The 27,655-nt window shown below is 43.7% G+C and overlaps 1 protein-coding gene across 2 annotated transcripts; it reads left to right on the forward strand.

Moving 5' to 3' along the window:
• Positions 1–1,730: 1,730 nt before the first annotated feature.
• On the forward strand, positions 1,731–27,498 carry LOC105698680 (D-beta-hydroxybutyrate dehydrogenase, mitochondrial). 2 transcript variants are annotated; one of them, XM_012423144.1, is made up of 6 exons: positions 1,731–1,871; positions 17,668–17,893; positions 19,682–19,913; positions 21,618–21,770; positions 24,853–25,060; positions 25,676–25,832. In XM_012423144.1, exons 2-6 carry the CDS (start codon positions 17,687–17,689, stop codon positions 25,830–25,832), a joined length of 957 nt encoding a protein of 318 aa, XP_012278567.1. In that variant the 5' UTR covers positions 1,731–1,871; positions 17,668–17,686. The 2 variants fall into 2 exon arrangements, with proteins under 2 accessions (XP_012278567.1, XP_012278568.1); XM_012423145.1 differs by lacking the exon at positions 1,731–1,871 and having other exon boundaries at positions 17,687–17,893; positions 25,676–27,498.
• Positions 27,499–27,655: the final 157 nt, after the last annotated feature.

Below are 27,655 nucleotides of genomic sequence, written 5' to 3' on the forward strand. Positions count from 1 at the left end.
TGAAAAATCACTGTAATACAAGATTCGAAATTTCATTCTCCCCCACCCCTTTTTTTTCCAGGGTGGTCGCCTTGTATTCCAGGGAACTAAAATCCAAATTCAAGTCTACGATTATGATTTGAAATGAAAAGCTAAATTGGAAAGAACACCCTGGGAGATGATTTACACCTTTATCATCCATCACCGTTTTCAGTTCCAACACAATGTCGCAATGTCTCCAAGGTGACCCAAAAAGTTATAGAAGAATGACGATTCAGGGGATCATCAATGATGCCTAATTAACTCCTATCGCTATCACAAAGAGTGACATTCCTCTCATTTCTTTTTGTTCGCCAATCGTCGTTCTCCTTTCGTCATTTTCTAGGAAGTCTACTGCCCTTCGGATTCGACCGATAACAGTCCATAAAGTCGAATTAAAAAATGCGACTGCTGCGTAAAATGAAAAATGAAATCGAAGAGAACACTTTTAAACGAAATTTACAATTTTATCCTCAATCGTTTTCGATTCCGAGGCAATCGCAATATCTGCCGGGGGCCCGCTAATTAATACGCCCTGAAATAAAAAAAAAAGAAAATTGAAAAGGACATTTCTAGGAGGAATTTAAATATATGTATCTACTATTGACACTTTCCTATATTTCGTCGATCTCGCAGCCTGGTGTGATTGCTTATCGTAAGTCAAATATGTGTGTATGCCTCGAAGCTGGAGTATACGAATAAGAGCCAATTGCTCGATTCTGTGGTCCAAGACTAACAAGGAAGGTATCCCAGGTCGATCTCTCCGATTTGATTTCTTTTATAATATGTTACAGTAGACTAAAAACTAAGCGACAGGTATTTTTTTTATCTGCCATTAAACACTTTAAAGGGGTGAAACCACCATCCAAAGTAAGGCCTGTGAGGGGTGGCTTACCCCTTAATATTTTTTTTTAATTGAGAAATTTATATTTTTCATTTCTCGTTATGAGAAAGCTTTTCCCGGTGGATTGGTTAAAAAATATTATGTTCTTGTGGGTGAAACTGCCAAATCACCCTTTGACATGCCTTACTTTGGATAATGGTTTCACCTCCTTAAAGTGTTTAATGGCACATAAAAAAAGTACGTGTCGCTTAGTTTTTAGTCTACAATCCTTCCTTGTAAGTGCCCTTTCTGTCCCTTCCTCATAAGGACAGCCTTAATTCAGCCTTATCGGTTGTTTAGGCAACAATGACATCTTCTCGCCCGTGATCCCTGGATCCATGGATCCATTTTGCCTTTGACCCAGTGTGAATATTCCCTTCGAATCTTCCTATGAAATTTCGATTTCTTAGATCGAACAAAACCAAAGTTAAATACTTATGTTGTCGGTCACGTCCACGCGCTTCGAAAGTCCGCCGCCACTCCGAGGAGAAGCGTGGTTTACTATGAAATTTCGATTTTTTAGATCGAACAAAATAAAAGTTAAATAATTATGCTGTCGGTCGCGTCCACGCGCTTCGAAAGTCCGCCGCCACTCCGAGGAGGAGCGTGATTTACTATGAAATTTCGATTTCTTAGATCGAACAAAACCAAAATTAAATAATTATGCTGTCGGTCGCGTCCACGCGCTTCGAAAGTCCGCCGCCACTCCGAAGAGGAGCGTGGCGAGTGTCTCCCTCTCGGAGCGAAGTGGCGTCGGCAGCGAGCGAAGACTCCGCGAGCGGAGCGCGGCTTCCCTCGTGGGCATCGCGCGGGAATTCCGCGCGAGCCAGTCGCCGAGACCGCGGCGAGCCGACACGAGCACTCGCCGCTCAGAAATCGGCGCGGACGCGAGGCGTCCCGGCGCTGCCCACCGCGCTTTGGGCTCCCTGGAGTTTCCCACGCGCGAGGACGTCGACGGATCCCGGAGACGGTGAGTCCTCAAATCCTGGTCGGTCTATTTGGGAATCCCCTGCAAGGGAATCTCTAACAGGGAATCCCCCAGCTAGGGAATATCTAACAGGGGATCCTCCTGCAGGTGAATCCCCAACGGAATTTTTAACTGCAAGAGAACCCCCGACAGACGATTCTCTTGCAAGGAATCCCCAAAAGGGAATCCACAACGAGGAGTTCTTTTGCAAGAAAATTCTCCTGCGATGGAATTCCCGACAAGGAACTTTTTTTCTATGGGAATCCCCGACAGAAAATTCTCCTGCGAAGGAATCGTCGACAAGGTTTTTTTCTGCAAGGGAATTTCTGATATGGAATTTTTCTGTAAGGGAGTTCCCGGCAGAGAATTTTCCTGCAAAGGAATCCTCGACAAAGTTTTTTTTTTCTTCGAGGGAATTCCCGACAAGGTTTTTTTCTGTATGGAAATTCTCGACAGAGAATTCTCCTGCGAAGGAATCCTCAACAAGGCAATCCCCCTGCAAGGGAATCTTTATCAGGGAATTCCCGACAGAGAAACCTCAACAAGGAATCCTCGTCAGAGAATCCTTAATAGGGAATTCCTCTGCAAGGGAATCTTGAACAAAGAATTCCCGACAGAGAATCGTCAACAAGAAATCCCCCTGCATGGGATCCCTTACTCACCCAGTCTGAGCTCGACCTTCTATCTTTAAGGTTGCTCTTTCCTAGTTTTCGACAAAGTCACTTCTCTAATCCTGATTAATTGCGATTTGGGAGGTGGGAGGCGACATCATAGATGAGCAAACTAGCGATCAAGCGATACTAGGTGTGTCTTTGAACGCATTTCCTGCAGACATCCGCGCCGTTTAAACAGGGATTCTGAGAAGAAAGATGCTCACCGCCCACGCAGCATCTTTCGTCTTGGAGCATCCTAGAAGGGAAAGGAATTTACTCAGGGTGTCGTGATGAAATATGTCCGGGGAAGGGAATCGAAGATATAAAATGAGAGATAAATTGGCGACACTCGTGGCGAGGCCGTCGGTCTGGGAACTATAAATTATTGTTATTCCGCTCTTTGGCCTTGGGTATTGTTCCCTTTAAGCCCCGGTTTAGCTACGTTAAATATTTTGATTAATTGTTAATCACCTCATAGCGTATTTAACGGAGTTTATTCACGAGAATTTCACATTTCCGCCGCTATATGTCGAAGTCCGTGGTCTCTCTTGCAAATCCAAATTAAAAATGGAGGAAAATTCAGAAATGCCGGGATTACTTGGAGGTTTTGTCATGTTCGATATTTTGATCAATTATTAATTAAATGATATCTTATTTAACGAAGTTTATTCACGAGAATTTCACATTTCCGCCGCTATATGTCGAAGTCCGAGGTCTCTCTTGCAAATCAAAATTAAAAATCGAGGAAAATTCGGAAATGCCGGGATTACTTGGAGGTTTTGTCATGTTCGATATTTTGATCAATTATTAATTAAATGATATCTAATTTAACGCAGTTTATTCACGAGAATTTCACATTTCCGCCGCTATATGTCGAAGTCCGTGGTCGCTCCCGTAAATCTAAATTAAAAATGGAGGAAAATTCGGAAATGCCGGGATTACTCGGAGGTTTCAAAGCACCTAGTCTAATCGTTTCATTCGAACCGCCGCTGGCACGGTAAGTGGCGAAATTACAGACGGTGACGAAATTACCTACACCTACCTTAGGTCGAGGCGGATGAGTTCATTAAACGGAGCGTGCAGAGGATCGCAGAAAGCGAATCAAGAGCTCGTACCCATTTCGCGTCAGCGTTATTCGCGAGGTAATCGACACTAGAAATTTCACCTTATAAACAATCCCCAACGAAGCTGGACAAGCATTTCACCTGTCGTCATTCATCCCGTTGTTCTGTTCGCGCTCAACTTACTCGAAAACCTTAAATTGTTCATTAATGCTTTCGCCGGGGAAGTTGAGTACATTTGTGGAGGGCCATTTTTGCAGGGCACTCTCCATTGACAAAATCGATTTTGCATATTTTGCCATCCGTACTAAATGACTTTCAAATATCAAATTTATAATTTTTCTCCGCAATTTCACAAAATTACAACACGGTATCATAAAATTGTAAATTTATTTAGAATTTTGTAATAAATATATACTAATTCACTACGTTAAGACATCAGATTAAAAATTTTACTGCAACCTTTTGTACTAAAAGTGCATGAATTTTATGCATTTTTTTAACAGTTTACATTACGTGTTGAAAACGCCATTACTTATGCATCAACCCAATAGATCCTCCCGTTAAGGCGATATCGCACCGTTGTCTCTTCGGCTTCAAGTCAATCGCGGGATCGTCGTTAATATTGAAGGAGAACGATCGGCTACACCTGTCCGAGCAGACATTTTTGAAAAATTCACCGGGAAAATGTTTTCCGCCGACGCTGGACAAACATGACGTCCGCCGTTCTGTTTGCACTCAACTTCCGCTTCTTAAAAATACCTCCGCTTTTTATTCATTCTTTTGCCGGGAATGGCGACTACATTTGCGGAGGAGCATTTTTGCAGGACACTTTCTATCGATAAAATCGACTTTGTAGAATCTCCCGGTAAGCCGATAACAAGACGTTGCCTCTTCGGCTTCAAGTCTGTCACGGATCGTTGTTCATATTGAAGGAGAGCGATCGGCTACTCCTGTTCGACCCAACATTTCAGAAAAATTACTGCATGAACGTTTTCCATGAAGCTAGACAAACATGTTATCTATTCCACCGTGTTCGCGCTCGATTTCCGATTCTTGAAGACCGGCAAACTTTTTTTATTCATACTTTCGCTGAGAAAGTCAACTACCCTGGAGTACAGTTTTTGCAGGATACTTTCATCGACCTGACAGTATAGCCCCTCGGGGATTCTCCTCGAGAAAAAATTGTGTTAAACATTCTACGAACTGTAAAATAGGCACCAACCAATTTATAAAGATATTTATAAAAACATATAATATAATTATTTATAAAAATATTTGTAGTTATTCTTTCTTTCTGGAGTTGAATATCATATATCTCGTTGTGTCTCTTGCGCAACTCGTTGTAGTAATGCTTAACGCTATTTTTTATTAATGCTCATGGATCCTTTCGGTAAGGGGATGTGAAAGTGCCATCTGAGGAGTTAATCATCCATGAAAATTTTCTCTGAACTGGGTATACGGAATCGTTTCAGATTTCACGACATGAATATGGAGATCCTAATGTAGGTCCCGTAACTCATGAAATTCCATTTTTTATCAAACATTGTTAAAATATCCATAAACAAATTTTCTTCAAATTGAAATTTCATGGGTGTGAAGACCTTCTTTATAGCCTCCATATTCACATGGTAAAGTTTGAAATGACTCGATACTCCCAATTCGGAGAAAAGTTTCATAAACGAGACCTCTTTCATATCACCTTAAATCGACGACGTACCGTTTTCGGAAATTTCACTGCACAAACGATCCTCAACTAGCCAAAGAAATTTCTTTACAAAAGTCAAATACACTCGTGGATCATTTTTTTATCGCAAAATCAACCTCTCGGTGGTATGCTTGAGGATCCTCGTGGATCCTCATGGATCCTTCCGTTAAGCCGACGTCGCCTCTTCTACATAAATGATCCCCAACGAAGCCAAAGAAATTGCGTTAGAAAAGTCGAATACCCTCGTGGATCATTTTTTCAACGGTAAAATCGACCTCTCGATGGGATGCTTGGGGATCCTCCTACATCCTCATGGATCCTTCCCTTAAGCCGACGTCGCCTCGTCGGCTTCTCCGGCCGTCACGGGGCCGTCGTTAATATTGAAGGAGGAGAACGATCGGTAATTCTTGTCCGACCTGGAGCCCCAGGACCTGGTCCAGGGCACGTGGAAACGATCTCCTATCGACAGCCGGCATTACGGTGACGCGCGATGCCGTCGCGTGTTAATAGAGCGCGTTAAGCCGGTCTCGTTTTCACGTCGAAAACATCATTACCGTAGCGCCACTTCGCCGATATCGGGTCGTGATCGATAATTCATTTGTCGCGCGTCCATCGCGGCCGGATAATCCGCACTTCCGACCAGCCTTACACTTTTTCGGGGTTTTCGCGAGGAAGGAAGCGTTTTCGAGCGACCTCGTCGCCGAGCAGCTGATCGATCTATCGAAACCTCATCAGATGCCCTTCATAGACGCTCCTTCGATTCCTGCCCCTTTTGGTCGCCTCGACCGAGACATTTTAGTCGTCGCCGGACGTTATCACGATAAGAAGGCTTATCACGGAAGACGCGATATCGTGGAATAACTTCGCTCCGAGATATCCGCTGCTATCAGTCCCATTTCGGTGGATCGGTGCTCGATCCTTTATCGATTTACCTATTTCCTAACGCGGATTACTTATTTCCATGTCTCTTGAAATAGGGTCTGGAGGAAATTCTGTCTCAGGGGGCATTTTTCGGCGCACGTTGCATGGAAGTTTTTAAAGACCGGTCGCCGATCCCTCGAGGAAGAAGCCGATCGATCTCGTTCGCATAGTCACGGTCGGCTTGCGACAATAATTCAAGCTTTCCAGCCGGAAACAGCGGATCCCACTTACAATGCCGACGCGGCCGAAGGCTCGCCCGCTAATGGATATCCACGGCAAAGCGCTTTCGAGACTCTTTTCCTTCAAAGTCGTAAACCCGGGAGCATTTACCGCGAAACTCGTGCTGGGAACCGAAGACCACGGAAAAATATTCGATCCCAGGATCGCGATCGAGAGGCTTTCCGCCAAGAATTCGCCCGTCTTCGCGATTTCCCGCCGCGCTCTTCGCGAAAATTCTCACCGACTTGCGGCTTATCCAATCGAGATAAGTCGTTCTCTTCTGCGTACATCTAAGTACCCTATTAATATACATTCCGTGCAGGTTTACGTATATTAACGCGTTCGCTCTCGGCGTCACATATGCGTGACGACGCGATTTTCCGTGAGAACTCGGCGTCGCATAATTGTAAATGTTTTGACCGTTTAAGGCGATATGAAAGTACTCCGAGGGATCGCATTTATGAAACCTTTCTCTGAACCGAGTGTACCGAATCGCTTGAATTTTACCATGCGAAGGTCGAGACCTTAAGAAAGGTCCCGAGAAATTATATGTCTTGTAGAAATTAACAAAACGGGTATATAAATGAATTTTTTATGGCCTCCATATTCGCAGGGAAAAATTGCTAACGATTCGATACACTTGGTTCGACGGAAAATTTCATAAACGAGACGCCCTCAGATGACGCTTTCATATCGCCTTAAGGTTTGGAATTTTACCACTTGCACTGAGATGAACGTTTCATTGAACCAAAGAAATATTTCTCTGAGTGGTATCAAAGAAATAGTTCGTTAATTCAAGGAATAATCATTTCACTTAAGTAAGCTCGAATTATGACAATTTATTAGAGTAAAATAATCATACTTGGAATTAAATAAATATTTCTGAGGTTCGATGAAATTTTTTTCTCGCCGTGAATATGGAGGCCCTAAGGACGTTCCTGGCACCCATGAAATTTCATACTTTCATATTTCTTCCTAAACACCGTTCTCTCTTTTCATAAGAATTTAAATTTCCTGGTTGAAACCTTCCTTAGAACCTCCATATTTACGTGGGAGAATTTCAAACGATTCGGTACACCTTAGCTCTGGGAAAAGTTTTATAAAAAATTACCCACTCAACTACCGCTTTCCTCAGACTTTAAACAAAAACTTTTCCAATTAGATCGCGGTAGCGAACGTGTTAATTTATGTTCATAGATTTTTCCGGCAATAGCGATTCGCTCGTTCTTTGCGCGCATCGAAGTCTCCGCGCTCGGGTCGCTCGCGATTCGTAGTCGCGGAGACAAAATTGGGGAAATTTGGGAATCTGGGAACTAAAAGGTTCTCCGGTTGCGGATTCTCAAGTGACGATCGGTATAATTTACCTTTTACACGCCTACGGTCACTCGCAGTCAACGGCGAGATACTATTATGCTACTCGCTCGCGATTCGCAGCTGCAGAAACAAAATTGGGCAAATCTGGAAATCTAGGATTCAAAAGGATCTCCGGTTGCGAATTCTCAGGTGACAATGAGCATTATTTACCTTTTACGCGCTTGTGATCACTCGCGATCAACGGTGGTATACTGTTGCGACACTCGCTCGCGATTCGCAGCTGCGGAAACAAAATTGGGCGAATCTGGGAATCAAAAGGATCTCCGGTTGCAGATTCTCAGGTGGCGATCAGCATTATTTACCTTTTACACGCCTACGGTCACTCGCAGTCAACGGCGAGATACTATTATGCCACTCGCTCGCGATTCGCAGCTGCAGAAACAAAATAGGGCAAATCTGAAAATTTAGGAATCAAAAGGATCTCCGGTTGCGAATTCTCAGGTGACGATGGGCATTATTTACCTTCCACGCGCTTGTGATCACTCGCGGTCAACGGTGGGATACTGTTGCGACACTCGCTCGCGATTCGCAGTCGCGGAAACAAAATTGGGCGAATCTGGGAATCTGGGAATCAAAAGGATCTCTGGTTGCAGATTCTCAGGTGGCAATCGGCATTATTTACCTTTTACGCGCCTACGGTCACTCGCGGTCAACGGCGGGATACCGTTGCGCCGCTCGCTCGCGCGAGTGCCCGAGCGTGTAGCCGCGCGAGTGCGCGCGCATACCGCTCACCACGGCGATGCACCGTTCGCGTAATCGGCCGCAAGCGAGGAATGCCGAGCCGAGTCGAGGACTCGCATTCCGGATCCTCGAAAGGAAAGGGGACTGCCGGAAATCGGCGCCATAGAGTCGCCGGAGAAAATCGGAGATCAAAGTTCGTCGAGGACGGTCGCTGGAATAAAACGCGACAGACGTGAGAAAAATCGGCGAGTAGAATTCGTCGAAGACAATCGTCGGAATAAAACGCGAAAAACGGAGGAAAATGTATAAAAACGACGCCAGCAAGAATCGAGCGATTTTTCGTTCAGCATTCGATTTTGCGTTTCAGCATTCACACGGTTTGCATAAACACTTTCGTTACCGTTAGCTCTTTATTACCTCAGCAAATTATTGACATTTAAAGTGAGATGCAAATAGTGCGATTATGAAATAGAAGTAACTACGCCGGAACAACCGGTAGAACACGTAAGAGCTGTGGTAGGAGGTATTTGAAATACACATGTCTACTATTGACAATTTTCCTACATTTCGTATATCTCGCATCCTGGTATCATGGCTTATTATATGTGCCCATAATTATGAAAGTGGTCTAAGTCATATATTTATGGTTTCAAAATTACATTGAATTAATTTCGTTTGAAATAATATGGCGTGAAATAACTGATAAACTCATTTTTTTTTTTTTAATTTTGACTTAGACCACTTTTATAATTATGGGCACATATGACAAATATGCGCGTATGCCTCAAAACTAGAGTATTCCGAATAAGAGCCAATTGCTCGATTCTGTGGTCCAAGACTGAGGGTTCTTTCTGTCCACCGTTCCTAGGGACAGTCTTGGTTTAGCCATATCAGTTGTTTAGGCAATAATCACGTTTTCTAGGCAATGTTACGTCTTCTCGCCCACGATCTCTGAAACAGGGCCGCCCATGGACCTCCTATGATTTTGCCTTTGTCCCTTTCTGAATATTTCCTTCGGAGCATTCCACGAATGATTAAGGATGATTAAGGATGTCTAGTTAAACGTGTTCGAGTTAAACGTTTCGGTTCCATCGCTCACGGCAAGCACGTATCGAATTTTTCTTTCAAATCGCGTCCTTTCGCCCGGATATGGCGAAACGCAAAATGGCCGCCCACTCCGGCGCGATTTCCGATCGGGCCGTTTGGAATCCGCGACCGCGGGCCGATATCGATGCCGAGTACCGAGGAATCAAGGTTTACGGTTCTTACTCGGCGAAGTGCTCTCCGACTCTCGGCGCCGCTCGGTCGGAAAGAGCGGAGGAGTTTCTTCTCAGAGCTGCCGGTCCAGAGAGAGGAGGCTGCGGCGATATTGGCTTTACTTTTGGGACGCGGGCCACGTCGGCAAGAACGCGCCTTCTCGTTATACCGAGTCGGGCTGGGCTTTCTCCGGCTTTGTCGTCCGTGTAACGGAGGGGCCCGTTAAGACGAGGGAAGACTCCTCGAAAGGTGTCACGACGCGCCCACATTCCTACGACTGAAGGCACTTTAAGGTGATATGAAAGTGCGATATATACGTACCAAATAGTCCAAATATTTGTCAAACTTTTCCCCAAACTGTGGAGGGTATATTCACAAAGGGACAAAGCCAAAATGATCGGAGGTCCATGGATGGCCCTATTCCAGGGATCACGGGCGAGAAGACATGAGCACTGTTTATAAGACGTGATCATTGTCTGAACCATTGATAAGCCATCATCCCAGACTGCGAGATATACGAAATATAGGCAAATTGTCAGTAGTAGACCCGTGTATTTCAAATACCTCCTGCAACTGGATGCACGACATTGTCTAAAACTTTGCCACGTGATTTTGGAGGCTCTAAGGAAGAACGCGCGGCCCGTGAAATTTCATTTTTCGAAAAAAAAATATCTTCTTTGGTCTTCTTCGAGATAAGTACAAAATTTTGGTCGAAAAAAGAAATTTCATGAGCAGCGCGTTATTCCTTAGGGCCTCCACAATCACGTATTAAAGCTTCAGATAATTCGGTGCAGTTTGGAGATAAGTTTTATAAATATTTTGACTTTTTGTTACGTATACATCACACTTTCATGTCACCTTAAGGAGGTCTCGGCGCCTCTCAAAAACGCCGGCCATTGTACATCGAAGGTTCTTCCCTTGGCCGCAAAATGGATTTTCACGTCCGCCTCGGCGGAAACTCGGGAAATAACCTACGGTTACTTTTTTGCGTCTCTTGTATAAGGCCGCACTTGTGAAAGTCGGGGCGAAGGCCCTTTAAGGCGGCCTTGAGGAATATAATTTACTGCCGCTCGAATATTTTGGGACACTGTCTTTTGCACAAGATGGCGATGACGCGTAATATGCCTGTTTTTAATTAGATGTTTATGCATTAGCTTGTATGCTAGGCAATAAACCTCGGTGGCAATGATTTACGCTATTTATCAATGCTATGATTACGGTACAATTTCGCATTAACAATTTCTTTTGGTCCCTTGTATAAGGCCGCACTTGTGAAAGTCGATGCGAAGGCCCCTTAAGGCGGCCTTGAGGAATATAATTTACTGTCGCTCGTATATTTTGGGACGATACCTCTTGAATGCACAAAATGGCGACGACACGTTCTATCATTGTTTTTAATTAGATATTTATGCATTAGCTCGAATGCTAGGCAATAAATCTCCGTGACAATAATTTACGCTATTTATCAATTCCATGATTGCGGCATAATTTCGTATTAACAATTTTTTTTTCGCCTATTTCGGGATTAAAGAAATGTTCATAGAACATTGTTATTACCCGCTCAACATTCGGTTGACGTGGCAAAATTTCTCGATAAATAATTTGGGATCGATTACGTCAAATATCGTTATAAATCACTTCAAGTATTATTTAGGTGCGTTTAACCAAGATATTTAAATGATTGACTATTTCTAAGGTGAGAAAAAACACTTAACTAAACACTGCAGTTGAGCGAAGGAAACATGATTGGTCAGGTGAACTAAAATTCGGTTCGCCTGACTTATAAAACTTTTCTGAAATTAACGAATGTAGACGATCATGGATTTTGTTCGATGAACAAATTTTTGTATTATACATAAAGGAGCTGGGCATATTTTTTTGCAATCGGTAATTGTACTTCGATCATCCCCGAGGGGGTATTCATTCAGGAGATGATGGATTTTAACGCTTAAAATCATGTGGAAATCAGCTGGAAACCCTAACCAGAAATCATTAGAAATCGTTGGAAATCATTGAACACTGTCACAACTTAAAGGTCGAAATTGGTACCACTGTTGTTCATCGTATGGAATTGAAGGCAATCGGCTCTCAATGAAAGAAATCGTTTCCACTGATTTCCGTGTGAATAGCTTTAAATCCGATTTAAGCCATCAAAGTGAATAACGCGGCCAGGACATTTGTCATTAAAAATGCGACACAGTGTCTCGTTAAAATGCCGAGGACGTTCCAGAGATCGGAATTGCGATCTCTCTCGTCCTTCTACACCCTGCCGACGAGGTCCGAGGAATAATCGAGTTACATTACGTCCCGCGTCGCGGCTCGCCGTTTCGTTAAACGATTCGATCCGGCCGAAATTAATTGAATAAATTAAATCGATGCGATCCTCCCCAATCGCGCGAGCGCCGATCGCATTATGTCATTAAACGCTCGCGATTATCACTCCTCGCGGTGCAGTTTACCTCTCGTACTCTTCCCGTTTAGTTTTATCACACGTCGCCTCTCCTCTTTCCGAGATAAACAAGGGTGTCGAAATCCTCGCGCACGACTGCAGGGTTTCGAGCATCTCTTTTCTCTCTTTTCTCGATTTTTCCAAAACTCCCTCGTGATCCTCAAATCCCGCCTCGAAATCGCACTCGGGATCCCTCGAAATTCGGATTTCCGGGATTTGTCGTATCAGGGGGATAACGCGTCCTTAGAGACGGAAGGGGTGGAGAGATAACTCTGTTACGATGGACTTAGGGTGATGATAATTAATAACATGTAATTATGGATGCAGGACATATGAACCCCGTAAATGTGATTACGGAGATAACAGAATCGAAGGGGAGAGGATCGAGGGGTCGTATTTCGCTTTTTTCTCTCCTTTTACGGGAAAAGGTACAGAGTTTTGAAATTGTGCAGCGCAAAATGGCGACGGTGTATCTGAAAGAGAGAGATATAGAAAAACAGCCCCTGTGTTGGATTTCTCTCCTTCTCCCTACCCTCTCAAATGTACCCCACTTAAAACAATATCGCAACTTTATAATGTCATATTTACATATTTAATGAACATATCATATAAAGTACATCAATTTCCCTTCAGAGTTTCACGAAATCACAGCGTGACGTTATGAAATTATTAAAGAATGTACCAATTACTTGTGTACAACCTGACATGCTAAAGTATGAATTTTATGAATAATTTTAATAGTGCCTCAAGGAAACGGTCATGTTTGCTGGATCCATGCTAATTGTCAAAACGCAAAGATAAGTCGCTCGAGGGGAAAAGAAAACGTATGCGGTTACATATTTTCCGGAGGCATTTTAAAAAAGAGACAATCGGACAATCTCGGCAGTTTAAAAAAAAGCGGCCTCTGATTTCTTTGCAAGAATGATTTACGTTTACCGATCGGTTCGATTTCTTTCTGTGTCAATGCATTCCGGAGAAAGTCGGCGATCACGATCCGACACACGTTTCTCACGGAGTTCGAGCACGTCCGTGTCCTCGGTGTGCTCACGCGTGCCTGGCCATATTTACGAACACGCTTGCGATCGGCCATCGGGCCTTTGAGGAGAAACAAATTAATTTCGATAACCCGATTCCCGAGGAGCTTAATTACGAAACGGTGATTCGTTACTCGACACCAGAGCGAGCGGCCAATTTCGGCGGGCTTCGAAATCGCCCGATTTTCGCAATTTTACGCCCCGGGTCTCGACTGCAATACGCATCTGGGAGCTGCATCGTCCAATTATTTCGAATATGTTTTGGTTATTGTAACACCTGCCATCCGGGCTCGATAATGATCCTCGTTTCGTTTTATCAAATTCGGGAATGCAAATTCGCCAGGTTTTTTCGCCGGGAATTCCTGCATACCGGATTTTTGCGGTCCTTGCGAATAGGTCTCCTTCCTAAGCATTCCTGGGGCACGTTACGCACCCGAACGATCGTTGCCCTGACATAGTTTGCGGCTCTGAGGTAATAACGCTAATAAATCCTGCGTGTATTCGTGGTATGCGTGAGACCGGCTCTGGCCACTACAGGGAAATAATTCGCAGTTGTAGGGAAAAATTTCACTTGCTTTGCGAATGGAAATGGAGATGGACTAATCAAATTAGTTTGAGGAAATGTTTTTGTTGTGGCTGTGGAAAAATGGTACTATGTTGGGGCAAGACAAATTATATCCCTGGTTCATATTCGCTCATTTTACGAGAGTTTTGTCTAATGGAACTTCTGTGATTTGATAGAATTGTAAATACTTTATTCTGTTAGTGCATTTAAGTAATAACGCTAATAAATCCTGTATATATTCGTGGTATGCGTGAGACCGGTTCTGGCCATTACAGGGAAATAATTCCCAGTGTAGGGAAAAATTTCACTTGCCTTTGCGAATGGAAATGGAGGTGCACTAACCAAATTAGTTTGAAGAAATGTTTTTGTTGTGGCTGTGGAAAAATGGTATTTTGTTGGGACAAGACAAATTATATCCCTGGTTCAAATGAACTTTACTAGCGAGGACAAATTGTATATCGTTCGTTTCATCGAGTAGTGACATTATTTAGCCGCTGTTATTAATTTATTCGCTCATTTTACGAGAGTTTTGTCTAATGGACCTTCTGTGGTTTGATCGAATTTTTAGGTTTGATTGGATTGTAAATATTTTTTCTCCATTTCACGTTCCTCGATTTTCCCTGAACGTTTATAATGAACATTTCTCGACTATACTTCACTGATTGGTCAATGAAAAAATGAAAAAAAAAAAATGTCCTTTCGAGTCTACGGATTTTTCTTTTTGCCAGATTTCTTCGCTGTATTCGCAGCCCCGAACTTTTGCCTTTGTAAATTGCATGGCAGGTTTTCTTCGCTCGCATTCCAGGTGCACATTACGCACCTGAAGGATCATTGCCCTGACACAGTTTCTAACCGTGAGGTAATAACGCCAATAAATTCTGCGTGTATTTATGGAATGCGTGAGACCTGCTGCGGCGCTTTTGATTGGACGTTTTCAGGGAAACGTGTTGACCATATCCCAATATTTGGTCAACGATAAAACGAGCATTCGCCGTTTCGAGGAAAGAAAGACCAGTCGAGGGGTTCGGCCTTTTGATCTTTTCGCTATATTTCTTGTCCATTTCTCTCCCGACCGAACGCCTCCGCTTACGTAAATCGGATTTCAAGTTGCCAATGTCACGATTTCTTGCAGAATCCGGTGACAGTGAAAGTGACAGTCGATCGATAGAGTCGGTACGACGTGACAGACATCGGCGACATTTTCCTAATGGCAGAACTCGAAATCGAAATTCTGCGAAACTCGCAAGCTCGATTTTCGATATCGGGATCCAGCCTCTGTCGCGGTTCCCCAATTTTCTCCGTTTTACTTTTTCCCCCCGTGATTGGAAATAGAAAAAAAGAAAAAGAAGAAAATCAATCCGTCCTTAATAAAAGCGCCGCCGTGGAAATAAAATAAAAATTGGCAAACAAACAAACGTACAGTCGAAAAAACCGCGGATCGGCCACGCCAAACTGATTTCCATTTTCCCTCAACGTTTCATTAAACGTATCAAAAGCCCTTTCGCGGGATCGCGATGGTCTCGACATGATTATTTTCGCCAGAAAGCCTCCCCGGGGGTTACCGCGTTTCGAAAATATCGCAAATTCAAAGCTTCATTGAAATATCCGTCACGGGATACCGCTCGCCAGCCCGGATGAACAATCCGCATGTCGAATCGAAGTCGTTCCAACAATTCGATTAGTGCAACGCACGCAGTCCACTTTTTCCCATCCCTGAAATGTTTTCCACCCGCCACGGTTCCCATACGTCAAATATATTTTCCGACTTGTCAGAACGCCGGCGAGAAGAATCGCCGATTTTCCGGGAGTTTTCCTCGCAGCCGATTTAAAGCCGAATTTTATCGGATCAATTTCACGGAGAGCTTAAAAGCGTCTTCTAACCTAGAGGTATGGAGAAATTAGTTTTTACTGTACTCTCTGATAGTTTCATTTTCCAGAAATTTACCTGCAATGGGATTTACTTAAACTCCACGTCATATCGGAAGAAATTAACCCAACATTTTCGTCTACCTTCAGAAAATGTACATCTCCAGCAGATATAAGAACCGAGTCGAAATATTTTGTTATTAAATTTCTGCGACCGTTTGAATGCTAATAAAGACGAAAAATCGAAAGGAAAATTTCATAAGTCTCGTCATTTCGTAAGTTTCCATTTTTATAAAGTAATCTCCTATCTGCTATAGTCACTTGTATCCTCCATCATTGTCATTATTCCAAGCTGCACATCTTTTTGGAGGATATCAAATCATTAAAAAATATGTATACGAATCATGTCGAGGGTGAAAAAAAAGGTTGCATTTTTTTGTTGCAATTTTCCTCTAAAATGGAGCGGAAAAATAGCCCATCACACTTGGAGTCCCCGTTAAAGTCCGATCGGGCCCAGTCGGCATCTCGGAATTCTGGTTTAGAAAGGCAAGTGATCCTTTTTTCGGTCCCGTTTATGGGGATAAAAAAAGGAAACCTCCATCTGGCCCAAGCCGTTCACTTTTCACGAGAAAACGCATTCTTCCTTCCTTTCTTGGCTCTGAATGTGTGCGAAGAAATGGCCGGCGGTCTCGGGAGAGGCCACGAGTGGCCATTAAGAGTTTCACGATAATTATATGTTCCCGTTCTATGCACAACCGCTTAGGAAGGTCTTGTGGAAATCAAATAAGTGGAAACGGCGTTACGTCCCGAGGATATACGGCGGAGGATCGTTAAAATTCATTATCCGCGACTGCGGCCGTAATTGCGCTTTGCATCCGGCCTGAAATTCACTTGCTCTATCCGGAACGTCTTCGAGGAGGGATTTATTCGCGATTTCGGACAATTAAAAAATTACCCCGAGTCGAATCCCCTCGATAATTCCACACTTTGCAAAAACGGTATTTTATCCGCTATTAAGAATATCTACTCGAAACATAATACATACACGGTCGGAATTTTCCCAAGATGCAATGTTTCGAAATTTCATATATGTACATATTTCGTGATTCTTCGAGAGTTTAGTACAAATATACGAATTTCAGATGGTACACGAGGATACTAAATCTCGAAATCTTTTGTCCACGTGTACATAATTACACGGGTTTTAATAAAATCACGTTGCAGCACATTAATTAACACGTGTACCGATTTCTTTTCCCCTCTCCCAGTATCGATGAAAATTTGAAATACCTTTTCGAGAATTCTCGCAAAGAAATGGCGTCCTTCAAAATGCGGCACTCATTTGTGCGATCTTCATTTCCCGTGTCGCAATTTCTTTTTTCTTTTTCCAGTGGACATTTGTATTCGAAAGTGTTCGAGATATCGAATGCTTGTAACGACCGTTCCTTTGGAAACGAGGCCGTTAGAAATTCAGTGCACATTTGTTGGGTTTTCATTTTTAGTACCGCCGTTTCTTGTGTCGGTAGGGACCTGTGGTCGAAAGAGTTCGAAATATGGAAGCACTTTTAACAGTGCAGCTCATTCATCAGAGAATCGAGGTCGACCTCGTTCCCTTGAACGTTTATTACCGCGACAAGTGCGGGACCACCTACGGATTTATCGTGCGATTCCTTGAGCCTTCGTCCAGAGGTACACCTTGAAGAGGCATTCCTTCCCGGCGTTCAAGTCCCATTAAAATGATTTCCTTGAACCGCGTGTGCTGACGCATCCGGCGCGGCAGAGGAGAAGGAATACCGCACCGTTAAAATTAGCCATCAATCTCGCGCACCGCGTTATTAGTGGCCGCTCGACCAGGTAAAACGAGTGCGAGGGTCTCAAAAAGTCTTCATTCCCCCTAACGGGACCGGCCATTACCGTCGGAGGTTAATAGAAGTCGCGAGGAACAGGAATCGAGGAGAAAGAGAGAAAAGGAGAAAAAGAAACGTATGCAATTTTGTCCGGTTCCTTGCAGAAGTCGGCGTTTCGAAGAAATGGACGCGGAGACAGGGGCCGTCCTGGCCCTGCAGATCATGGCCCTGTGCTCCATCGTCGGGGCACTCCTGGCATACCTGGTGAAACAGTCGAGAAACTCCACGGAGGAGTTCGAGATGCGAGGGAGGCGGCACGTCCTGGTGACAAGTTGCGAAACCAGCATAGGAATGCAGATTGCACTTGCACTTTCGGAAGCGGGATACAAGGTGAGTTGAAACGCCGCTTTTCCTTTTCCCCAGGAACTCCCGTTTCCCCTGGACCCCGTTTAAGCGAGGTGTATAGCAACCTTGAAGGGAAATCCCCGAGTCTAATTGGATTTAAGAGCGCGGATCTTCGCCTTCCGAAAACAATTTCCGCTCCGCCCGGGCGAAGTTTTGTAGCGAGCCGTTAGTAGCAATTGTTCATGCAAACTATTCAAAGTCCGGGGGGGCGAATATCTCGGCGATGGGAAAATCAGTGTTGAAATCTCGCCCTTCCCCGGGCGGGGATAAACCGTCCGGGCGAATCGTAAGCGCGGTCGCTCACTGCCTCGGAATGCTCGAATTACCCCGGAAATCGCACAACGCCCGGGGCACTTTCGACTTTCGATTATTCGAAAAGGAAAGCAGCCACTCGACCTGTTTCGTTCCGGTCTGGCTACGCGAGCCTCCGGTTCCAAAACTTGGCCGGAGGAGTGAAATCCTTCCCTTGCGAGGATATCCGATGCATCGTCGTGTCGATCCATGTCGTAAAGAGACATGGAGCGCATGCAAATGCATTTGGTGCGACACTCGACCGCTCGATAAACGCGCAAAAGCGACAGTTACGTGTAGCTAGTAGGGTGGAGAAGTCCTTATTTTCGATTTTCTGCAGATCCCCGAATGGATCGATCGCGGCAATCAATAACTCTCAAATCAATTTGACTTCAAGAGTGAAACTATTCCCTTACGAGGGCATCCGATGCATCGCCGTGTCGATCCATGTCGTAAAGAGACATGGGGTGCATGCAAATGCATTTGGCGCGGCACTCGACTGCCCGATAAACGCGTAAAAGCGACAGTTCCTTATTTATCGAGTAACGTGGAGAAGTCCTTGTTTTCGATTTTTTGAAGGTTCCAGGATAGATCAATCACGACAACCAATAACTCTGCAGTAAATTCGACTCGAGGAGTGAAATTCTTCCCTTACGAGGGCATGTGATCCATCACCGTGTTCATCTATGTCATAAAGAAACTGTGCTCACATGCAAATGCGTGTGGCGCGACACTTGACCGCCCGATAAACACGCGAAAGCGACAGTTCCTTATTTATCGAGTAACGTGGAAAGTCCTTATTTCAGATTTCTTGAGGCTACCAGGATGGAATCCTTGGCCGGGATCGGTTTCAGGGCCATGTTGTAGATGCATCGCGGCAATCAATAACCCTCCAATAAATTTGACTCGAGAAGTGAAATTCTTCCCTTACGAGGGCATCCGATCCATCGCCGTGTCCATCCATGACGTAAAGAACTCGGAGCGCATGCAAATGCGTTTGGTGCGACTCTCGACCACCCGATAAACGCGCGAAAGCGACAATTCCTTGTTTTTCGAGTAACGCGGAAAGTCCTTATTTCAGATTTTCTGAGGGTACCAGGATGGAATCCTTGGCCGGGATCGCTTTCAGGGCCATGTTGTAGATGCATCGCGGCAATCAATAACCCTCCAATAAATTTGACTCGAGAAGTGAAATTCCTCCCTTACGAGGGCATCCGATCCAACACCGTGTCCATCCATGACGTAAAGAACTCGGAGTGCATGCAAATGCGTTTGTTGCGACCCTCAACCACCCGATAAACGCGCGAAAGCGACAATTCCTTATTTATCGAGTAACGTGGAAAAGTCCTTATTTCAGATTTCTTGAGGGTACCAGGAACGGAATCCTTGGTCGGGATCGGTTTCGGGGTCACGTTGGGGTCCACCGCGGTAACCAATATCCCTCCAATAACCGAGCAATAACCGAGCAATATCGTCCTCTAGGTGTTTGCCGGACTGCTGGACCCCAGTGGAAATTCTGCATCGGCCAGGATCTTACGAGCCATGCAGCTCCGCCGCGAGCGGGAAAAAGACGTCGTTCCCCTGGAGGGGCAGGATGCACAGGAAGGACGTGCTCCAGGACAAATCGTGCCACTGGAGCTGGACGCGACTCGCGAGGACAGTTTGCACGCCTGTTTGGATGCAGTTAGGGCCAAACTTCCGGCCGGCGAAGATGGCAAGTTTAATACCCGGTCAATCGGTCGATACCAATGTGGGAAACTCCTCGGTCGGTGGAACTGACCTACACTAACTTGACCTATCCCATGCCAACCTGACCTACCGGATGCGTCGACTCGAGTCGAAATTTTGATCGCACTTGAGACATCTAATTGCAGACCTCAAATTAGTTTTGAGAGGATACAAGGAAGGGATTAAAGTCTTACTTTAGACCTTAAAAGAGTAGATATACCTAAAAGAGCTGGTGGGCCTAGAGTAGCATTTAATTCGTATCAAGTAAAACGTACAAGGTGGAGAATTGGATATAAAAAGTGAAATAAGGCTAAAGGCCAAAAGTTTGATTACCCGAGTTAAATGGAAGTTTTCAATTTTTATTAGAGCACTGTTTATCCGTTTTTTGCTCTAATACCGAGTCGAAATGTTGATCGTACTTGATACCTTTATTTGTAGGTCTTAAATGGATTTTGAAGTAATGTAGAAAAGCGGAAAGTTTTGTTCAGTTGAGGTTCTAGTTTAGACATTAAAGGAATTTATATTTCCATTTCTTCTACTTGTAGACCTAAAGTAGGACTTCATTTATATTGAATACAATGATCTAAAGTAGGGCTGAAAGAGGGAAAAAGGGTCTAAAATTTCAACTCTCGAGCGATCTCTCCAATAGCTTCGAGGAATATCTATCCTCGTTTCTTTAATCGAGATCGGCGAAAGATCTCGTTTGATCCCATTCTCTGATACGACGAATGGGAAAACGAGCCGGCAAAGTTTCCGCGATTCGGCAAAATTGTCGAAATCAGTTCACACTTCCATCGTCTTCGAATGTAATCGAGGATCGCCCTGGAGGTGGAATTGCGCGATTCATTGTCAATCATTTTCTTCCTAACACCGGGAATTGCGAAAGTAGATGTCGGGAGCCGAAGAGCCACTTTCGACTGAGGAACTTGTTCGTAAAAATTGTTTACACCGTTGCATCCGTCCATAGCGATGGAAAGTGAATATACATAATAAATTCGGTTTACGTCCCGACGTCGATGATTCCGTGCAGTCGGGATTAGGTAATCGGGGATTCATTACGCCGTGAAAGCTTCCCCAACCTCACTTTAGGGGAAATCTCGCCGATAAATTGAAATTCTTATTAGGGAAATATGTCTAACAAGTCGACACGATTTACTCGATACTCTTCACATACTGCGACGTTGAGACCCCTGGGAAAATGGATTACTCGAAGTGACGTAATCACTTGACAGCAAGCCTATAGATAGCCGTGACTAAATATACGTTCACTAGACAAGTCGGGAGTAATTATCCGATACAAGAATAAGGCGTGGAACCTCCGTGACGAAGATGTAATTAAAATTAATACTCGGATTAAGGTTATATCAAAACGGTCTGGAAGGTCTCGTTTATAAAGCATTCCTCTATATGGGCGGATCGAATCGATGGAATTATTCCACGCGAATATGAAGGTCCTAAGGAAAGTCCTGACACCCGTGAAATTTCATATTCAACATTTGTTTACATTTTCTAATTTTTTTATGGGACATTTCATGGGTTATAGGACCTTCCTTGGGGCGTCCATATTCACTCCCAGTTCGCAGAAATGTTTTATAAACGGTTGATCCGGAAGATGCCACTTTTGTGTCACTTTCATAAGGACTTCTAGGAATTTTTTTAAAATTGTTAATAGGTATTGTTTTCATTTTAGGACTTTGGGCAGTGGTCCACACCGGAGGCTTGGCTTTGCCGGGCATAATCGAGCGACAATCCAGCTCGGCATGGGAATCGATGTTGCGACACAATCTGGTTGCACCTTTGCGAACAGCCAGGGTCTTCATGCCTCTATTACGCTCGAAGAAAGGTACCATAGAAATTTCCCTGGGTTTCCTCTCACGGGCCTAGGAACGCTCTTTCCATCGGGCAAGACAGAAAAGATGTGTCGAAATGTATTCCAGTGATGTAACTTCGCAACGGAGCGTCGAAAGAATCCGCGTCGAAAGAATCCGCGTCAAAAAGAGCGGGAATGCCCGGAGAGAATTTCCTGTTCCGCTGAATTTTTCCACACGGTTTCTGGAGGAGACAGACTCGCACGAAATACTTTCCCTAACCTTTCTTATGATATATTTCGGAATACATAGGATGGTAATGATAAAATATGTTGATTACGATCAGAAACAAAATCTGTCCACACATTGTCTGCAGTGTGAATAATTGCAAAGAATGAACAATAGCATTAGAGGTAGTCTCGCGATAGAAGCAATATGAAAAGGAACTAGAACTCCGGGGGAGAATCCCTCATTCCTCAGAATTTTTTCTTCCCAGTTTGAGGAAACAATATTGAAATCTATACAATGAATGGCAACGATGAAATGCGTCGCTAATTACATTCACAGGCGAAATTCGTCCACCCTGTTACTGAAACTTGTGTAATTGCGAAGAATTAATGTGAACGTTTTCTCGCGACGGGACCTATCAACTAAAGTGACATCAAAAGGAAATAGAACTCCGGGAGAGAATTCCTTGTTTCACAGGAATTTTTCCAGGCAATTCCGGGGGCGACAAGAAAATTTTTCTTAATCAGTGACGTTTAAATAATCGAGGAATAAATAGGACGAGAACGATAAAACGCGTTCATGACTACAATCAGCCGCCTCGGACCAGCCGCACTCTGACCGAAGTTTTTGATCGGCTCGATAATTGCAAAAGGTTAATGGAATTGCTCGCAATTCTCCCGGGGCATGTGTCCAACCCTCGAAAGCGTCCTGCGTTGCATCGATTCTCGAATCGACCAGTCAAAGGGGACAACGATGATTCACGGGAAAAAATTCTCGTTTGCCCCGAATCCGCAAGGTCCTCCGCAGCATCCCCGATCCTCGAGAGATCCACTCGGGTAATCTCGTTATCGGATTTTCTCCGTTGAAAAGCTCGCGAAGAAGCGCAACGACAAATCGCCTACGGGTCGGCCGATTATCCGATCAAATCGCGGCCGGAAGTACGAAACGTTTTTCCCGACCCCGCGGATCCTTTGTGACGTTTTCCCCCCTGAAGAAGGGAATCTCGGATTTCATCGCGATTAAGGCTGATCGCGACCTTTGACAGGGCCCGATTAGGCGGTACAAAACAATTTCAGGGATAATTGTTAACCGGCTTTCGGGAATAACCGGTAACTGGCTTTGAGGAATAATTGTCAACCGCTCGAGACGACGTTACAGCTGTACTTTGAACCAGCGTGACCTAAATTAGCCATTTTTACCTCCGATTTCCCTAATTTCGATCTCAAACGTCCCTCTTAATACGAATTAAGTGGTACCCATTTTTAATTAACAAGTAGAAGGAAGAGACACATTTTATACTTTTAAGGTCTAAAATAGGACTTAAACTGCATAAAAGTTACCCGAGTTGACAATTTTATCCCACTTAAAACTTCGAAATGTAAAACTTAAATGGATTTCAAGGCAGGGTAAAGAAGGGTAATTTTTATGCAATTAAGGTCCTACTTCGGACCTTAAAAGTGGCAGATATTTCCATTTTTCTACTTGGAGGCTCGAAGGAGGAATTAATTCGTTTTAAATGGAACAATATTGAAAATGGGATATGAAGAGCAAAACGGAATACCAAAGAAGGACTTACTTAGGTAACGCAGGTTCAAAGTAAGGCTAAGAATTTCGGGACTCCGTCCTTCTTTATATCACCTAAAAACCCACAAAGGATCAACAATTCGACTGGGATGTCCTCGAATAAAGGAAAGAGGGAAACTCTCGGCGGATTTCGACGTTTCCGGGGCGATTCTTGTCGCGGCGACTTCGCCAAGTGGCGGAGACACTTCCGGCGATTCCGGACGCCTTCGGATTCTATTTCGGTAATCTCGTTACGGAGTTTTTCCTCGGGAACTCGCCGGGGGGGAAGAACAACAACGAACTGTCCTTAAGAGAGTCCGATTACTCGAACAAATCGCGGACGTCGGAGGAAGTCGACGCTCCCTTTCCCGAGCAATCCTGGGAAACTTTTTTAACGAGTGAACCTCGTTACGAAATTCCTCCCTGGTGTACAAGCAAGGACGAGTCCGCCCTGCCGTATTGAATTTCTGGGAGATATTCCAAAATTCTCACCTTCAGGAAACCAGAGACCCACCTAACTGCCCTGAAGAGCACGTAAAGTCTTTCGGGGGTAACTATACAATGTGGGGAAGCACGCATGGTATTTCTATAATCAAGGAAAACGAACGGAGAAGGAATATTTATTTATTCCTCGAAGTACACGTCTAAGTCTAACAAGCAGAGTCGGTTAAACAAAATCGTTTACTTAACCACATTCGATTAATTCCAGAAAAGATTTCAACTGAATAAAAGCGAATTTCAGTTCCCTCGAACAAGATTCTTTGCTTCGACGTGTTTCGATTAAATCGTTAATAACGTTAATAAAGATAATAAGTCCGGTTAAATATGTCAGATTACTTCAGTAAGGGTGACTTGCCACGATTTTTGCTGTAATCTATCGTAAGATATTTACCAAAAAATGGCATATTAAATGGTTACCATATTCTGTATGGTCGAACCAGATATTGCCTATGGTTGAACCACGAAAAATGTTGTATCAAATATTTTGTATTGACCGAACAAAAGCGAATTTCAGTTCCGTCGACCAAGATCATTTGCTTCGACTACAGTGTTTTGATTAAATCGTTAATAAAGATAATAAGTCCGGTTAAATATGCCAGATTACTTTAGTTAGCGTGATTTTCCACGATTTTTGTTGTATTTCATCGAATGTTATTTACCAGAAAATGACATATCGATCAAATATTTACCATATTCTGCATAGTCAAACCTAATATTCTCTAACCAAATTTCTTCCTAGAAAATTTTGTTTTAAATATTTTGCCTGGACCTTCCCACCTGGATTCATGGCGGTAGGTGCTAATGTTCTTCTCTCCTTTTTTACAGGTCGCATCGTCCTTCTCGGAGATTCGGAAACCAGCTTCGCCACGAAAGCTGGAATGGGATTGGTCGGCTACGGAGCTTCCCGAAGAGCAGTCGAAGGTGCTGCAGAGGCATTAAGAAGCGAGCTTCTCTCTTCAGGGGTCGACGTTGTGCTGTTGAAGCCGCCCCCTGTAAACCCCGTCGTTCTCTATGCTCCGCCTGTTCTAAAAACGTAATACCACGTGATGACTTTAAATTTGAAAATCAACCAGACGCTTCCAAAAATGTTTTCCCATCCTTCGAGTGCTCCGCCAATTCCAGATGTCGAACATCAATCAATTTAATTTAAATTTTGATAACGCTGAGAGATGTATCCGTGTCAAAATTTCAATCCCACTTAGAACCTCTAATTGCAGGCGTTAAATTGATTTTGGGATAACATGACCATTGGTCATTTCTATAGGGAAAAGTTATCAAATGCGTACTAGTTACTTAAATCGTACCCCGGGGATGTTTTTGTTGTTATTTCATGACAACGAGGAAATACACGGAGGACGATCGAGTACCCATGTCGCACATGTTAATAAAAATTGAGATACTACTTTAGACCGTAAGACCGTAAGAGTGTCCTCTTGTTCTATTTGTAGATCTAAAGTAGGACTTAGTCCATATTAATTGGGATATACAAGGTTGAAAGTAGGAATTAATTCCTGTTAAGTGAAACGTATAAGGCTGAAAGTAGAAATTAGAAAAAGAGGTAGGACCAAAAACGGAGCTTCAAAGAAGGGCTAAAATTTCAGCTCGGGTATGTGCACTTTGAGTTAGTGTATTTTGTGTCCTTTTTTAGGGCGGAAGCGGGATCGAGCTCACCACCAAAGGAAGGCACTTGGACGGCTCCATTGACAACACAAGCTGTCCAGAATTCGTTGATACCGGCGTTGACAACGTCGAGTCCTTTGGCCGCGTACAACATGGCCACGAAACCAAGGATTTTCTGTCGATAAAATTCGAGGCTCCGAAAAGGACACCGGAAGACGTCGAACGGCGTCCCATCAGAGCTCAAAGAATTGTATTATATGTAATTAAGCGCATCCGTAGTATAGTGTAAAATATTTAACGTAAGACTCGTCGCACATTCGACGACAGACTTCAGAAACCGTGCCAAAATTTCCTGCGAGTACTCTCAGCCCCGAGCTGCTTGATTTAGGGGAAAATTGTTGAAAGACGTCGATTAGGATTTAATTTTTGGGCTTTCTCGAAGGCGCCACGCCAAATCTAGGCTAGGGCTTAATTCCAGTGTAAACGAGTTAACGAATTAATTTATCAAACCGTCTGTTGCCCTCTTTTCGTACCGGTGACGATTAAATCTCGATCAAATTCTCGAAAGTCCTAGTTGGAAGTAAATGTTCGAAAGCTCCAAAAGTGTCCAGGTCTCTTCGCGAGCTTTTCGTTTCAGATTGAGATTCGCCGAAGTTTTCGTCCTTTCGAGAGGCGGGCTCGAAACTTACGTTTCAGGTTAATCGGAGGGTGCACCGGCACTTTCCTCCACTTTTATAATCCACCCCAGTTAATAATGCAAGCTTCTTGGTGGGCTGTCCAAGAATTGGCGATACACCGCGAAATTGAAATTCGATCGCCGATAGCCATCGGTCGATAAACGCGAGCTTTCGGGATTGTCGCAATTCAGGGCACTTCACAAGTTCGAGGGAGACTGAAGAATCTCTCCAAACTTCACCGGCCACCTCTTGTCGTCCTCTTGGACCTTTAATTATATTTCCTCGGACTGCTCAATAAAATTCGACTCTGACTTCAGCCGGGAAATGTATATCGACACTCGGACCCCGTTCTCCTCGATTTATCGGTCATTCTCTTTTCTTTCTCCGTTCGTATATATTAATCCTCGATAGCATTTTATTTATAATAGTGTCGAAATTTTAACCCTACTCTAAATCTGCGGAGCAAGTAAGCCTTCCTTTGATATCCCATTTCACTCAAGTCCTATTTTCGACCTGATACGTCCTACTTAATATAAATTTAAAAAATGATATAATGCGAAATTTGCAAACGTCAACCTTCTGGGATAAATTGGCAATTAATATACAATTTGTAAATTAATTTCGCGAAGGTGTGGTGCAAGAAAAAGGTGCTACGTTAAGTTTTGCCGGAAGAATGAAATGTGGTGTAGAAAAAGAGTTAAGGTGATTAAAAGTCGCATCTGTGTGGTCACTTGTTTATAAAACTCCTCTGTAAACTTGGTGTACCGAATTATTTAACATTTTACCATGTGAGTATGGTGGTCCTAAGAAAGGTTCCGGCACTCAGGAAATTTCATTTTCTCTTCAAAATTACCAAAATGTTTATAGACAAATTTAAAAAATGAAATTTCATGGGTATCAGGACTTGCCTTAGAGATTTGATGTTCATGTGGTAAAATCTCTAATTATTCGGTACACTCAGTTGGGGAAAACTTAAAAGCGAGATCCTTCACTTTCGTATCACCTTAAGACTTAAATGGGGACCTCGATTGTATCGAAGTTATCCTTCTTAAAATTATCTCAAAACCCATTTAAGATCTACAATTACTCATTCCAATAATCAAAATTTCGAGCCAGGCACCTCCTACGTGTACGTACGATAGAGCAAAATAAATTCGTCGGTTTTTCAGTCTGGTATTTGTGAGTCCTTTCACCTGCCGTAACTCCTTTAAAGTTCGTTTCGAATTTTCGTAAAAAAAAAGCCGCGCTTCCGGAATCGTAGTCCAGAAAACCCGGCAGCAAAAAATCCTCCGTTGATTAACTTTTTCGCGGATGTGGCAGGGGAACGCGTC

This window comes from Orussus abietinus, unplaced genomic scaffold (assembly GCF_000612105.2).
Source record: "Orussus abietinus isolate OABI.00-Male unplaced genomic scaffold, Oabi_2.0 scaffold31, whole genome shotgun sequence".
Classification (NCBI taxonomy): domain Eukaryota; kingdom Metazoa; phylum Arthropoda; class Insecta; order Hymenoptera; family Orussidae; genus Orussus; species Orussus abietinus.